Source organism: Neofelis nebulosa, chromosome 17 (assembly GCF_028018385.1).
Source record: "Neofelis nebulosa isolate mNeoNeb1 chromosome 17, mNeoNeb1.pri, whole genome shotgun sequence".
NCBI lineage: Eukaryota > Metazoa > Chordata > Mammalia > Carnivora > Felidae > Neofelis > Neofelis nebulosa.
In genome coordinates this window covers 13,220,173-13,235,718 of record NC_080798.1, presented here as the reverse complement: position 1 = coordinate 13,235,718, position 15,546 = coordinate 13,220,173, and the positions used below count along the sequence as shown (strand labels likewise).

Sequence of the window (15,546 nt, the reverse complement as noted above, 5' to 3'; positions counted from 1 at the left end):
AGAGTTTATCAACTTTGTAGGAAAAAAAAAATCGTAAGGAATCAGACAGAATGTATTTAGTTATTTATTCTGAGTTCCCAGAGAGGAACTCCCTGAGAGTTCCTGAGAATAAGTACTGCTCCCTGAGAGTACTAAGAGGGGGAGACATAGAGGCACAAAGCCAGACGCAGCTCAGGGTGATCAGGTCTGTGGATGTAGGAATGTAGGGAACTTAGGGGCGCCTGGGTGGCGCAGTCGGTTAAGCGTCCGACTTCAGCCAGGTCACGATCTCGCGGTCCGTGAGTTCGAGCCCCGCGTCAGGCTCTGGGCTGATGGCTCGGAGCCTGGAGCCTGTTTCCGATTCTGTGTCTCCCTCTCTCTCTGCCCCTCCCCCGTTCATGCTCTGTCTCTCTCTGTCCCAAAAATAAATTAAAAAAAAAAAAAAAAAAAAAAAAAAAAAGGAATGTAGGGAACTTAGCCTGATCTGTTTATAAGAGACATTAAGTCCGATGAAAAGGAGGAATCTTGCTTTTGGGGAGAGCTCAGGATGTCATTAGGGCCCAGGCAGGGTATGGGTTATAGGATTGTGTTTCTGAGAACATATGTTGGGGGCTGCAGAGCCAGCTACACAAGGGGCTGGGGGAGCAGAATGAGGCCTGCATGGACCAGGTAATGAGGGTCTGAGTAGAAACTGGATGGGGTGGGTGATAAGATGTCGGTTCTACACTGAACAAGGACTGTGGTCACGTGTGGACCAGGTTCACGTAGGGCTGAAGTGAAGGGAGGAGCATCGATTCTCAAAAGGCAGAATGTGAAATGAACTTCTGAAGTAATATGTGGGTGACTGGTGGGATGGGGCAATCTTGTTTGGACAGAGGGATGGCGCCTCAGATTTGGAACCTCATTGGTTATTTCTGCAGAATGTCAGGGTGGTACACAAAAGGCGCTTAGAAGGGGGATGAATTATGCATTACCCTATTGGACCTGGGTGGCACCTTTCCTCGCCTTGCCATGGGAAGTGGGGAAGTGGCGGCACATGGAACAGTGCTCACAGCCCACTGACTCTAATCTCTAAGGGCTGCTCACAGGCCAGGAACCCACTGGCTCCCTACAACCACAGCAGATGAAGACGGCTGCACCCAAAGAGGCAGTGACAGAGAGGAGCAGGGACAATTCTGAAATCTGCCCTTTTCCCCAGGGCTCGCTCCTGCAGAGTCTCCACCCTCTCCCTCAGGCACCAATGGGGAAGCCCTGACGATGTGATAGACAAAGTAGGCCTAGCCAATGGCGTGAAAAGCCCTAAGGATCTGGCTGGGAGGGGAGGTGGACTGCAGAGAAATAAGAAGGGCCAGGGAAGAGTGGCCTGCCCCTAGCTCCTTCGCCCAGTCCTCTCTTTCCCCACCTTCTCATGTCATCCCTTAACCCCACATTGTACTTTCTCATTTACTCTTCCCAGCTGTGTGACCTTGGTGTACTGGGACCTTTGGTCAGCCCTGAGTAGCAGGGTCTCAGGCATCTTTCCTGTTGCAACGCTTCCCTTCTCCGCGACTATGTGGGCTTGGTCATCTGTCACTTGAGAGAGCAGGGCCCAGCAAGGCTTAGGCAGGTCTATTAAGGAGCAATCATATATCTAAGTTATAACAAGGGCAGGGAAGGAAAGTGTGAAGCAGGCTTTCCTCCTTTGATTATCTTGTGTTGAGTCCTGAGAAGTGTTGCAGATTTGTTACCCTGTAATGTTAGGCAGTAGAAGCAGCCCATCTTTTCAAGGCTCCAGACACAAAAGAACAAGCAGTGACTGAATGCCATCACCAGCAATCATCTTGGATAAAAAGAGGAGTGTAAGTGGCCTCAGGAAAAAGAATCAGTGATCAGGCCTGTCCCTTGCGCTTTCTGTCTGCTGCTTCTACGAGTGGAAATGGGGATGGGGATCTCCAGGTGTTCATATCTTTGGAATAGCTCAAGAGGTCTTCATGTGCGGAATGGTTCGAGGAGAAGGACTTGACAGCAGCGGACAAAGAAACATGCAGGTACGACCTGCTTATTATCTAAGGATACCTTGAATAGAAAAATCAAAGACTTTCTGAAAAACCCTTGGGCTCATGCCTGTCTGCTGGAGTCCTGAATCTTTCACTCTGTTTTATAAAAATTACCTAATTGATTTAGGGCTTGGCAAGGAGAAGGAAACTTTTTCCTTTATTTGCCTAGAAATTTTCCCTAAAATAGTTGGGCAAGTTACTTTCTCTCTTTAAACTTGTTCTTGGGGCACCTGGGTAGCTCAGTTGGTTAAGCGTCCAACTCTTGATTTCGGCTCAGGTCATGATCTCATAGTTTGTGAGTTCAAGCCCTGCATCAGACTGTGTGCTGACATCACTGAGCCTGCTTGGGATTCTCTGTCTCCCTCTCTCTCTCTCTCTGCCTCTCCCCTGCTCATGCTCTATTTCTCTCTCTCAAAATAAACTTTAAAAACATAAATAAAAAATAAACGTGTTCTTTATTTGTAAAATGGGAGTAATCATGCATGGCTTACAGAGTTGCTGTGAGCATGTATGTGAATCACATACAGTGGGGTACTTAATAAATGGTAATAATGTTCTCTTACCTTTCATAGGTCCTTCAAAATGTAGACACATGAATCTCCCTAGTTCAGATAAAGCCCTTGAAAAAGGCTAACTTGATTCTTCCTATTCTCATTGGCCTCAGTTTCCCCATTTAAAAAATGCTACATTATGTTAGCATTATAGGTCTTCCATTTGGCCAAAACTGGCCTGAAGATATGTTTTGTTCAGCTCACCTAGAATTTAAAGAAGAAAACTGAGCCAACACTTGAAAATTAATATGTTTTATATAGAAATTCAGTTTTCCAGCTTCTCTTAAGGAATCAGAAATTGTGGCAATAGTCACATTCCTGCCTGGCAACAATCCACTAAGGCCCAAAGGAGGCTGCCCTCTCTGGTATGGCATGTATTCTGTTTTCTAGGGCTCATCTAGCTTTCTGTACTCACTTAAATTTAAAAAAAAAATTTCTTTTGAGAGAGAAAAGCAGCATGAGCCGGGGAGGGGCAGGGAGAGGGAGACACAGAATCCGAAGCAGGCTCCAGGCTCTGAGCTGTCAGCACAGAGCCTGATGCGAGGCTTGAACTCACAAACCATGGATCATGACCTGAGCTGAAGTTGGACACTTAACTTACTGAGCCACCCAAGCACCCCTCTTTACTCATTTAAATGATGGGCTTGGCCTTGTATGCATTTCAATTTTTAGCCCTCTGGACAGCTGGAAAGTGTCTATGCCCGGCACAGGGCAGACACTTAATTGTTGAGTCACTGAATCTCCCATCTCCCTCTACCAATCTGTCTTATCGAGCCATAATAAGAAATCCAAGTTTGTATTTATTTATGGTAGTTACTGGGTAACTATTTTCAATTTGAAAAGTGAACTGAACAAGTCCTTTATGTCAATGAGAATAGACTAGGTTAGGCTTTGGCAACAAACACTCCCTAAGTCTCAGTGGCTTAAAACAACAAAGGTTTATTTTTCGGTTACTCACCCAAACGTAGACACAAAATGAAAATACCCTCCTGTTTTTGCACGCATGGAGACAGACATAAGTGCACAAGTACGTACAGAATCACATGTCAAATGTTCTGGAACATGAACTCATGCAAAAACCTATTTAGATACTTGTTAGCTTAAATTGCATAACTCTCACTTTGTTGGGTATTTAAAAAGGTTCCCGGACCCAAGTGGGTAAGAGGATATCCACTTTCAGTCAAGGAAATACCCACACTACAAAAGGAACCAAAAGCTAACAAAGCACAATAAAGCTTAAAAAAAAAAAAAAAAGCCGGAAGCTTGCACTATATTATATTCCATGCATAAATCCAGAGGCAAAATACCAAATATGCAGTGACTGCAGGCTCTTGCCCCTTGCTCAAGTGAGGTCTCAACCTCTGGGCTTCTAGCTTAGGAGGGAGATGGAGCCCAGATGCCCAATATGCAGAGCTATGGAGGGGGCTGGGCTGGGGCGGAGAGAGGGGCCAACAGGCTGGAATCCTCTTCCTCCAGCAGGAGCTATAAGCAAGAAGGAAGCGGGTGGGACTAAGTCACATCCATTTCCTTTCCCAGCAATCCCCTCTTTCTATCCCATCCAATCCAGGCCTCATCCTTGTTCACCTGGCTCATAGCAAACACTTCCTCCTCCCCGATTTTCCCACCTCGTCTCTCAATCCCTCCATCAAGCCACCAGACTTGTCTTTCAAAGCTCAGGGTATCTAAATATGTCCCTGCCTAGCTCAGAAACATACCCTGGCTCCCCTTCATGCACAGTGGCTGCTCTAGATGCCTAAGCCTGGCATGCCACACCTCCATGATCAGAAGTCTCTCCAGCTTCATCTCCTTCATTCCAGCAGTTCTTCTAAGCAGGTTTCCTCACTCGTACCCATGCCTAATTCAACATTTTGGACAGGAAGATCTTCAGCCTTCCCTCTCTGTCCCCGTAAGTCTCATTCCTCAAGATTTTTCTAGTTCTTTCCAGGTTTGTCACTGATTTTAAGTTTTACTTATTTAAGTGATCTCTATACCCAACATGGGGCTTGAACTCATGACCCCGAGATCAAGAGTCGGACGCTCTACCAACTGAGCCATCTGCTCTGTCACTGAGCTTTGTGAAGGCATCCAGTTTCCCCAAGTAAAACGGAAGCTCCTTGAAGGCAGTGATCAGATCTCCTTCCAGGCCAGACCCTTGTTACTTCTTCAGCCCTCTCGAGACAACAGCAGGCAGCATAGGTCTAGAGAGCGAGCCTTGGGCTGGAGTCTGCCACTGTCTTGCCGCATGCCCTTGGGCAAGTCCCTGCCTCTCTCAGGGCCTCATTTTCCTTGACATCAGGGCACTGGACATTTGCTTTTGAGCACGAAACTAATAAAACTAATCCACTGAACAACTCTCAACTGCAATTCCAGGAGCTAGGTTGAGAAGCTTGGGGCCTGAGTCTGAAGATGTTCAACCTGCTGACCCCCCTGATCTCCTTGGTTAGTCCCTACTTAATTCTGGTACCTCCATTTCCCAATATCTCTATCCCATCGTCTCCTCTCAGGGAACAGGTTACCTGGTGGGCCACAGGGGTGGAGCAGGGAGATCCAGGCAGGGCTGGGAGGAACAGAAGAGGTCAGGCGGGGAGCCTGGGAAGAATCTTTCAGACCCACAAGAGCCTCAGCTGCCTCCCGCTGCAGCTGCCGCTCTGAGGGGGCAGAGGTCCAGGCTAGGCGAGAGGCTGCAGGCACCTGCAAAAGAAAGGGAGAGAAACAGACTGGGAACCCCCACTTCTGCCCACCCTCCAAGTGCTCTCTCAGCCCCTGGTTACTTCACTATCCCCTATGTTCCCTTCCCCTGGCTCAACTTCCTCCCAGGGTCCTGGATCCCACTTTGGTCCCAGGACCTGTGGCTGCAGCAGAAGAGGGTCTGGGGTGCCACAGGGCTGGAGTATCAGAGTCGAGCATCTAGAAAGAAGAAGAGAAGATGCCAAGGGGATTAAACACATGGACAGACATGTACACATGGGAGAAAGGGCAGGATTTTGCCATATGCTGATCTGGGAGTCTGAGTGCCTGCTGGGTCATTAGGCTTTGTGGACTTGGGCAAGTCCTTTCCCCTGGCTTGGCCTGCTTTGTTTTCTATGAAATGAAAATATCTGCCAGCTTCTTTCCTCCAGCACTACTGTGCCAATTATGGGAAATCATTGATGTCAGTTTTTAAAAACATACCAAACATTGGGAGGGACTGGGATGACTGTTCCTGCCCTACCAGAGTCTAGTTTCCCTCCCCAATCCCCATGGAATTTGAGGAACAGGTTGGGACCCCTTGAAGAAGCCTTCCCTAATGGTCTCTGGCCTCTATCTTAGGCCTCTGAGGCTCTCACCATCATGCCCCACCCATTTCAGCGGGCAATTCGACTCCATCTTATCTGTTTAAAAGGACTTAATAGCTCCTATTTGTCCAAGGCCAGGGCTTGTGCTAGGTGCATTCCATACATTATCACTAATGCTCATGACAACCCACAAAGAAAATAATTGTGTCTCCGACTTCCTGATAGAAAACCAGGTTCAGGGAGAGTAAAGATACTTGTACAAAGGTTCATAGTAAGGCAATGGCAGAGCTAGGAGAGCTCCTCTTCACAAGGTCTAAGACCTTATCTTCCATATCATCTGCTGTGATGTCCAGAACAGGGTCAAGCATATGATAAATGCGTGTTCTTCCCTCCCTACTCACGTGCGGGGCAAGGCAGAGGGCCCTTGGGATTCTCTGGAAAGAGGAGCCATCAGTATCGGGCAAGATCCTGGGCAGGGTGGGCGGGGTCCATGAGTGGGCAGCCGGAGGGAAGTGCCAGGGTCAAAGTCTAATGAGAGTAAGAGAATGCAGGAGGGTACAGGGGTTAAAGGTCATGGCTTCTAGCTTCCTTCCTACCCTGTCCTCTTCTCTTTCTGATACAGTGGTACAATGGCATTTAAACATCTGTTGAATGTTGAATTCGTCTTACCAGAAAAGGGATGCAGAGGGACAGTAGGTTCTTGGCATAGCAAACGGTACACCACTGGGGGTGGCATGGAAAGGCCTGGAGGAAGCCAGTGTCCAGGAGCCCAAGGGCCTGGGGGCATTGGAGTCCAGGACAAAGGCAAGGCTTCTGGGGGACGGCTGAGCAGCAGAGGCCCCTGGGAGTTATCCTGCAAGGGCAGAGAGCACAGGTTGGATTCAGGTACAAGCCTGGGGAAAGAATGAGTATGTTCTAGGATGGGGGCAGGACCTCAAAACTTTAGACTTGGAGGGCTGTAAAATCCCACTCTCTCATTTTTTGCCCACAGAAGAGAAGTGATTTGCCCAGAGTTGATATTACAAGTCAGGGCTAAATCTAGAACCCAAGTGTTGAGGGCACAGAGGAAAGGGCCTGGGCAGGGGCTAGTGTAGGAGTCACTCCCCCCACGGCCCAGGTTCTCCTTACCTTCCCAGGGGGTGTCAGTGCCAGTGGGACTGCCCCATGGGGCGTCTGAGGCTGGGGTGCTATGTTCTCCTTTCCAGCTATAAAGGACCAGAGGGAGTTTTGATGAGCCCTTTTTCCTGACCCCCATCCCACTCCAACTGCAAATTGAGTTTTTATCTCCCCATGACCCTCTCTGTGACACTTTTCTATCCACAGATCTCACTACATACTCCCAATGATCACATTTTAAAGTTGGAGAGACTGAGGCCCAGAGAGTAGAAACGCTTTGCCCAAGGTCACACACTAATCCAATGGCAGGTCTGGGACTGTTTTCCACCCCAAACCCTGTCCCATCCCTGGCCAGACACTCACAGGGGACCCCTGGTCGAGTGGCTCCCTTCTTGGCACGGCTAGGAGCTTTAGGAGGGGCCGCCCCTCTCCTCATGAGTCCCTGAGCCAGGTGCCTCTTTAGCTGTGCCTCCTGTTGCCTACGCAAGGCCACCTGGGCAGCCATGACCCTTCGGCGCTCCCTAAAATGGGGGGTGCGAGTCAAAAGTTAGCCTCCCTTTAGATGAGGCCCATCATCTTCCCTTCCCTGGATCTCCTTCATACTTACAAGATGAGGACACATTTGTGACACTCGCAAGTCTGAAAGAGGCACAGGCGCTTGTGGCCCTTGAGGTGCGCAGTGACGCCGTGGTTTCGGCAGCGGGCGCAGGTTGGAGAGCGACTGACAGCTCTCCTGGGGATAAGCTCTGTGCCCGGGAGGGCTCTGAGCTCATCCCCAGTGGCAGAGTCTGCGGCGCAGTGGTGGGCAGCAGGCACTTCCTTGGCTTCCATGGATCTAGAGGCAGGAATGGAAGGTCAGGGTGGCCACATGGGCCCTCTCCCCACCAGCCCTCCTGCCCCTGGGAGGCCACACCTGAAGGGGTTTCCATTGCTACCCGTCTGTGGACTCAGCTTTCACCTTGCTTCCTCCCTGGCTTTCTCCCTTCTTCACCCACTGCCTTCCTCGAGCATCCTCCTTCCCAGAAGGCTCACTGTCTTGCCAGGAGCCCCTCTTCTCACTCCCTTCTTACATATTCCTTCAACGCAAACGGTACTCTATGCTGCTCGCCTGTGCTTTCCCTGCGCCCAAGTCCCACGTTCATTCTCATTCACGGCCCCTTCTCTCCCCCCCACCCCCAGGGATTCTATACCCCCTTCCCCCCACTGCCCCGATCCGATGATGTTTCCTGCCATCATCTTCGCAACTATCATCCTTCCCTCGTGCATTTATCCAGTTCCTGCAAATGTTTGTGCTCCCCGTTCAATTCTCAGTCTCGCGTATGTCCTGCGAGGCAACTTTCGCCTTGCCCCCCTTTTACATCAGAACACTCTCTTGATCCCACCCCCACCCCGCGATTACTTTCTTCTTAGAGATTCCTCGCGCCCCCCCCCCCCCCCCCCCCGCTTTCAGGAATGATTGTCATCCACTCCACAAACGTTTACTGAGCCCCTTCCAGGTGCCAGGCCCTGATCTCGGTCGCAGGCCCCCTCCTCCCGGCACGGAGTCCCCTCTTGCACCCACAGGCGTCCAAAGTCGAACGCGAACCCTGCGATCGCTGCCCGGGCGCTTGGGGCGCCTTTGACCGTTCCCAGCAACCGGATCTCATGGACCGCCCCCCCCCCCCCCCCCCGCCCCAGCCCACCTCCCCGCATGCACCACCGCCTCGAGCGCCTGCTGCCCGCGTGCACCCCCTTTCAGAAGCTGGGCCTTCGGCCTGTCCTCGCTCCAGGGTCCCAGGAAGAGGGCAGGGCACGGGGAGCGCGCCGAGGGGCCCCGTGAGGTGGGGGAGGGGAGGAGAGGGGAGCGAGGAGCGCGAGGGGGAGGCGGGGGAGGGGGCCCAGCGCCAGAGACAGGGCGGAGAAGGGGCAGGGAGGGGCGGGGTCGTGTTCGCGTCCTCGCCCCGCGGTTACCACAGCCTCGAGCGAGCGAGCGAGCGAGCAAAGTCGGACTCAGTCAGGAGGACACGAAAGGACGCGGTGAGGAAGCGGCGTGAGGAACGGCTGCGCTCGCGCCGGTTTTCCCGCCCCTTCTCACAAGGACCAATGAGCGTCAAGCGTCGCCTCACGCCACCGAGGCAAGCGACCAGTGCGCTTCAAGATCCTGCACTGACGGCCCGCCCCTTACCTCCAGGCCTCTTCTCCCCGCGCCAGACTGTGAGGCCAGCCAATAGCGCGTCGAGTTGAGTCTCGGCACACCCCCATCCCCCCCAATTCCCCCGCCCCTTGTGGCTTGCCCTCCCGGATTGTTATTCCCCTTTCCGGAGAGGGGCCCAATGGGGCGTCAAGTACTGCTCCCAGGATGAGGCTGGCCCTGCCCCCTAAGAAACGGCTATCTGGGTCCCATTCCCAGGCGTTGACTGGGACCTGCCTGCGCTTGCGCAGTCTCGCCCTCTAGGCTGCACAGTGCGGCCTTCCTTTTGGCGTTCCTGGCTTCGACAGGGCGTTTCCTCTTCTCTGTGTGGACGCTCGTGTTTCTTTCACTTTTCTCCCTGTGCCCCAACTCCCGATCTACCCTTCTCTTTTTTATGTGTTCCCCCTCCTGTCATTTTCCCGCTTCCTTCCCTTATCCCACCCCTTTCTGTGTCTCTCTTACCGTCCGTTTCGGTGTTGATTTTCCTAACTCCTACTTTCCCCATTCTCTTGGAGTTTCTCTCTGCCTGTCTGTCCTGCTGATTTTCGGGCCCCCATCCTCCACGTTCTTAATTTCCAAATAGCCTGGCTCAGTTCCCCACCCCCACCTCCCCCGCCCATCCTTTGCTTTCTTTCTGAGACGCCTACTGTAGTTTTTCTATGTCTTCATAGACATAGACACCCTCTCCACCACCCCCCACCCCCCATGTGCATCTCGCTCCCTGATTTCACCAGAATTCATCAGTTTCATCTGGACTCCACTCTGTAATCATCACCTGCCTTCTCGGTGTGTCTCACAATTTCCCTCCCACTCTCTGTTTTGTCCCCTTCTCCCTGCGCATCCCGCCCTGTCTCCTTCCCCCCCACCCCCTCACCACCCCCCCCCGCCCCCAGAACCACATCTTTGTGCCCCAGGCCTCATTTTCCTGCCTCTCCTCTTGTGCTTTCTCTGCTGCACCTCTTGACTCCCTTGCACGGTTCCAGTCCATCAGTTTACCCTTCCTCCTCTGCATGGTTTCTCTTTTGTAGGGATAGTATCTCCTCTGACTACCTCTCTATCCTCTCCATCCTTTTTCCCTGAGGATTTCATTCCACTCTTTTTTGAGTGTGTCTCCACCTGTGCTCAGATTTTTGGGTCCTGTCGTTTTGCATTCCAGGCTGGTGTGTGCCATCTTTTCTGATTGGCCCAACCCCTGTGTGTGCTCCTTCATCAGCCTTCATTGCCCCTTCCTGTGTCCCATCTTTTCTGTTGAGTCTTAGTCCCTTTGTTTGCCACAGACTCCTGTGTTACAGAGCCTGTGTGCCAGGCATTCTGGACAGAAAAGGGTTGCTGATGTGACCTCTAGCTGGACTGCTGTGCAGGGGAGCCGTACTAGACAAAGTTGCAAAGATTGTTTGGGGCCAGTCTGGGGTGGGGAATGTGGGGGTGCGGGGGGCTTGAATGCCAGCTAGTGAGGTTGGCCTTGTTCCTTTAGACAGTGGAGAGACAGGGAAAGACCGGGGAATGGACATTTATGGAAAGCTTAGTTCTTGCCTGGCACTTTATGTTAATAATCTTACTAATTTTCAACAGTACCTTACGAGAGGTATTATTAATCCAGTTTATGGATGAGTTCAACAACTTGCGCAAGATCGCACAGCTAGTCAGTGCAGGGGTAAAGATTCTAACCTTGCTCTACCTTTGAGTCCAAAGCCTATGAACTTTGTACCACCTACACTGTTTTCGTTAGTTTTTCCAGTAATCATCATTCTCCACTTTCATCCCCTAACCCTCCTGTGGGCACTCCCTTCAGGTGGCTACTGGGTATCTTTTGGTTCACGTGTGTGCTTGCAATATGTGCAGTGTCTTATGTGCACGTGTTTTTTAAAGTGTGTGTGTGTATGTGTATGTATGTAGTTTCTACACCCATTGTGGGGCTCGAATTCACAACCCCGAGATCAAGAGTTGCATGCTCTCCTTTTCTAACTGGGCCAGCCAATGCCCCTCTGCATGTGGTTTTAGCTTACGCAAGCGATATTGTGTTATTATGTAAGATAATCAGCACTGTGCTTTTTTGATCCATCCACGTACCTATTATGTGTACATCTCATCAGTTTCTTTTAATTGCTGCATGATAGTCCACGGTTGGCATCCCCTGCAGGTTGCGTGTTCACTAAGTCTCAGGGAGGGATGCCCACAGTGCTCTCGACTCACCATCTCCCTGATAATGCTGCATCCTTGTATATATTCCTTTGTAGATGAAGGTGGAGCTCTTTATTATGTCATACCTAGGATATAGTAGTAATGGGTATTTGTAAACCTAATTTGACTCAGTATTGCCAGACTCCTCCCCACAACGCTGCTTTGGGGCTGAAACATCGATCAGAACTCTCAACTCCTTTATTCCTCACGGTCCAGAAGAAGGTCCTGTCCCCCTCCCAAAGACCCCACGAGCAGCAGTACACAAAAGTCCCTGTATCCCCACATTGCTGCCAACACTTAATCTTTTTCCAGCTTTCCGGTTCTTTGCCAGCCTGATAGATGTACAGTTTGATAGACTGCGTTTCTCTGGTTATTGTTAAGCTCGGGTGTCTTCACGTACTTCTTAGCCTCTCTGGTTTGCTCTTCTGAGAATTGTCTCTTCCTATGCTTGGCCCATATTCCTACTGGGGTTACTCTCTTTTTCTTTTCAATTTGCCAGAGATCCTTGGCCATTTTCATTGCTTTAAGGCATTGTGTATACTCTTCATATGCCAATCTTGACATTTCATATTATTTTAGAAATTAATCCACTTCCTCTGGGTGTTCAAAAGATTTTATTTTATTTTTTAAGTAATCTCTCTACCCAATGTGGGGCTCGAACTCACAATCCCAATGACAAGAGTCGTGTGATCTACCGACTGAGCCATCCAGGCACTCCGACTTCATCTCGGTTTTCAAATTTATAAATGTAGAGTTCTTAATGATACTTTTATTTTTTAAAAACATCCTGTCTGTTACTTCCTATTTTTCATTTTGTATTTTATTTGCATCATCTCTTTTTCTCCTAATTAGATTTGCTGGAGAATTATCTTGTGGATCTTGTCAAAGAATGTTAGTTTCCTGCAATAATTTTTATTGTTGCTGCTGTTTTCTAATTCACTGGTTTCTGCCGTTATCTTAATTTCTATCCTTTTTTTTGGGGGGGGAGCAGGGGATGCTTTGTTGCTCCTTATACAACTTCTTAAGTTAACTCATGATCATATTTTTTAACGATCCTGTTTCCTGATAAAGGTATTGAAACTATAAATTTACTTCTAAATACTGCTTCAGTTGTGTCCCAAATTTTGACTTGTAGTTGAAAAAAAAAAACCCAGTTGATTTTGAAATGATTATTGGCTCACAAGAAGTTGCAAAAGTTGTAAACCTGTAAATACTTCCTCTCACTTCCCCACAGGGACATCTTCTAGAACTGAGGGATGCAAACGTGAAATTGACATTGGTATAACAGTCTTAACTAGACTGTAGACCTGATTAGGTTTCACCAGGTTTTACCTGCACTTGTGTGTGTGTGTGTGTGTGTGTGTGTGTGTGTGTAATATGTACTAGGTTCATTATTACTCACTCCTGAATACTTATAAATATCCTTTTCAAACCCAAATCTATTTAGTGGTATTTCAGTGAGCTTCCGTACACACCTTTGCTGTTCTGGTCTCACTGTCTCTGGCTGGAGAGCAGCCTGTGTAACAGTGACTCTGATTAAGTCAGCATCTTTGCTCAGCCTCCAATGGGAAGACCTAAGCAGGGGAGAGTCATAACTTGAAACGCTAATGTGGTGGGTTCGGGGCAGGTTGGAGGGGAGACTATGGAGATGGGAAGACCTGTGTCCCTGAAGGTCTCAGGGAGCCTATGTCAAAAAACTGACAATCAACTTTCTGCTCTCGAAACAGTGACCCAGAGGCAAGTGAACAGAGGATTCAGAAGCTAACTAGAACTGACCTTGATTGATACCTGGATTGAAATTGGTTCCAGATTGACCTCTAGCATCCGGGGACCCAGACCCAGGATCATGGGACCCCAGCACTTGAGCCCTGTGCATCTGCTCTGCCTCCTAGGGGCCATCTCCACTCTGCCTCGTATGTCCTGCAGGGCTAGATGCTTTGGGGGCCCCCAGAGGGTGGGGGGCTGGATTCACATAACTAGGGGACGGAGGGCAGGATATCTGGGTTCCTCGGGGGGACAGGATCTGTGGAGGCTGAGTTCTTGGTTGGCAGTTTGGGGGCTGAGAAAGCAACGTGAGTGGCACACGACTGGAAGGACATTCTCTCCTTAGGGTCTGGGGCTCTTTTGTGCTACGAAGCAACATCCTCGCTCTTCAGAGCTGTTTCTCTCCATAACTGGAAATGGCTTCTGATGAGGAGCATGGTGTGTAAGCTGAGTGAGGGCTGTGAGGAGACGCTGGTATTCATCGAGACAGCTGAAGGGAAGTGGCTCTGGGCTCAAGTTCTGAATATTTACACTATTACATCTTTGGGAACAATGTCAAGACCCTGGCAGGAGAGAGGCAGGACCCAGTGGGGTGTGGTGTGGGCTGGATAAGAGGGCAGGAAGGAGGTGGGCAGATCCCAGGAGGAGAGGGGCAATCTGGGAGAGGAGAAAAGGAAGGGACACAGGGGAGAGAGGAGCAGAGGGGCTCCTGTGGGGAGGGTGGGTTGAGGAGACACAGATGGAGACCCCGGGACCTGAGCCCCATGCGGCTGAACACCTCAGCACAGCTGGTGATGGGACAGAATGAGCCAGAAGAGCGGGGTGCAGGGTGGGAGGGGGAACTCTGGGTGCGACCAACGACACTGATCAGAGCTCTCTAATCTGCTCCTCAGGGTCCAGAAGGGGAGTTGTGGGTTTTAAGGGCTGCAGCCCAGCCTCCTCTTACCCCCAGCAAGTCTCTTACCTCGTTTCACCGCCTGGACTGTCCGTTGCCTCCTACAGCCGCGTCTGCCGGTCATATCTCTGCAACAACCTCACCAGCTTGGATCCTTTTGTGAAACTCAAGTCCAACACTCCGAGGTCTACAGCATTTTCTTCCCATGTTTGCCCAACCTGTGTGGGCGAACACTCTAAGGACTGCCTCCCAAGTTTTGTCACCACTGATTCTTGCCCCTATGATGCCTCTCAGTGCTACAGTTCCACCTTAAAATTTCAGGCAGGTGAGAGAAAAGAAACTTGTGTTAGTGCCTTCTCATCTCTCAGAGGGGCTGGAGGACTGAGAGGGGGTTGGGGCTGTGGGGAGCAGGCACGTGAATTCCAAGGGGGAAGGAATACGGTGCCTGGTACCCAAGTTTTTGGTGGAAGAACGGGTGTTCTGGTTTGTGAGGCGTGTCTGGAAGGAGGGGTGGGGCACTTGCATCTTGAAAGTGTCCCTAACTGCTCTGTCTTCCTTACAGGGCTCCTCAATACCACCTTCCTCCTCATGGGCTGTGCTCGTGGACATCACAAACTTTTAGCAGATTTTCACCATATTGGGAGCATCAGAGTGACCGAGGTCCTCAACGTCTTAGAGAAGGCCCAGATTGCTGGTGTCGAGCCCTCCAGTCGGGGTCCTGCTTGGGGCATCCTCTCAGGGCTTCTGCTTGCCTTCAGGGACTGACAGTCTGGCTGGACTGGACAAACCCCTTCCCATAACCCAGTAAAGTCACAGAGTTGCCTTTCTGCTTTGTCCTGTGGTCCATGAGGGTTGTGGAGACATGGGAGGTGTGGTGGGGGGGAGGGGCACGTGGTGGGCAGTGTGCACGGTGAAGTGAGCAGGGGATGGGTGGGGGTGGGGAGCATCACTGCCAAAGTGACCATGTCATGCCCAGCAGCCAGAGAGAGATGACGAGAGCGGGGAAGGGGCAGAGAGAGGAAGATACAGAATCCAAAGAAGGAACCAGGGTCTGAGCGGTCAGCACAGAGCCCGATGCGGGGCTCGAACCCACGAACGGCAGGAACATGACCCGAGTCAAAGTTGGACGCTTAACCGACAGCCACTGAGGCCCTCCCCAAGTTTACTTTTTTAAGTGTGCCTTTTTAGTAATCTCTACGTCCAAACTGGGGCTTGAACTCATAACCCTGAGATCAAGAGTCTCACACTCCAATGACTGAACCAGACAGGCACCCCCATATTTCCAATATTCCAATGTATGCTTTTGTTCTTCCGTTTTTACTGGTGTATCACCTCCTACTGTATCACCATGCATTTGTCATCAATCATCCTTGGATTCCTGTCTCCCTCCCCTGCAGTGTTTTGATCCAGCAGTGGCTGCTTATGGATATTCTTTTACATGCCCCCTTATGCTTATGTGTAAGTGTTTTTCCTGGGTACACACCCAGGAGCGGTATGGCTGGGCTGTAAGATCTGTTCAGCTTTAGGGGACAATGCCAAATTGTTTTCCAAAGTGGTGGTAGCAGTTATACATTACTAG

At 50.5% G+C, this 15,546-nt stretch overlaps 2 protein-coding genes across 18 annotated transcripts; one reads left to right on the top strand and one right to left on the bottom strand.

Annotated features, from left to right (window-relative positions):
* Positions 1 to 3,485: 3,485 nt before the first annotated feature.
* Positions 3,486 to 14,160, bottom strand: DMRTC2 (DMRT like family C2). Of its 17 annotated transcripts, none has more exons than XM_058707134.1 (9): positions 14,037 to 14,160; positions 11,321 to 11,394; positions 7,565 to 7,792; positions 6,970 to 7,046; positions 6,511 to 6,694; positions 6,243 to 6,369; positions 5,413 to 5,473; positions 5,083 to 5,257; positions 3,486 to 4,048 (listed from the first exon to the last, which is right to left on the bottom strand). In XM_058707134.1, exons 2-9 carry the CDS (start codon positions 11,340 to 11,342, stop codon positions 3,936 to 3,938), a joined length of 987 nt encoding a protein of 328 aa, XP_058563117.1. In that variant the 5' UTR covers positions 11,343 to 11,394; positions 14,037 to 14,160; the 3' UTR covers positions 3,486 to 3,935. The 17 variants fall into 17 exon arrangements, with proteins under 17 accessions (XP_058563117.1, XP_058563111.1, XP_058563118.1 ...); XM_058707128.1 differs by lacking the exon at positions 11,321 to 11,394 and adding an exon at positions 7,321 to 7,478 and having other exon boundaries at positions 14,037 to 14,138; XM_058707135.1 differs by lacking the exon at positions 14,037 to 14,160 and adding an exon at positions 12,784 to 12,848.
* On the top strand, positions 9,236 to 14,794 carry LYPD4 (LY6/PLAUR domain containing 4). Its single transcript, XM_058707142.1, has 6 exons — positions 9,236 to 9,913; positions 10,284 to 10,374; positions 13,036 to 13,221; positions 13,419 to 13,863; positions 13,966 to 14,292; positions 14,530 to 14,794. Exons 4-6 carry the CDS (start codon positions 13,812 to 13,814, stop codon positions 14,730 to 14,732), a joined length of 582 nt encoding a protein of 193 aa, XP_058563125.1. The 5' UTR covers positions 9,236 to 9,913; positions 10,284 to 10,374; positions 13,036 to 13,221; positions 13,419 to 13,811; the 3' UTR covers positions 14,733 to 14,794.
* The last annotated feature ends 752 nt before the right edge of the window (positions 14,795 to 15,546 follow it).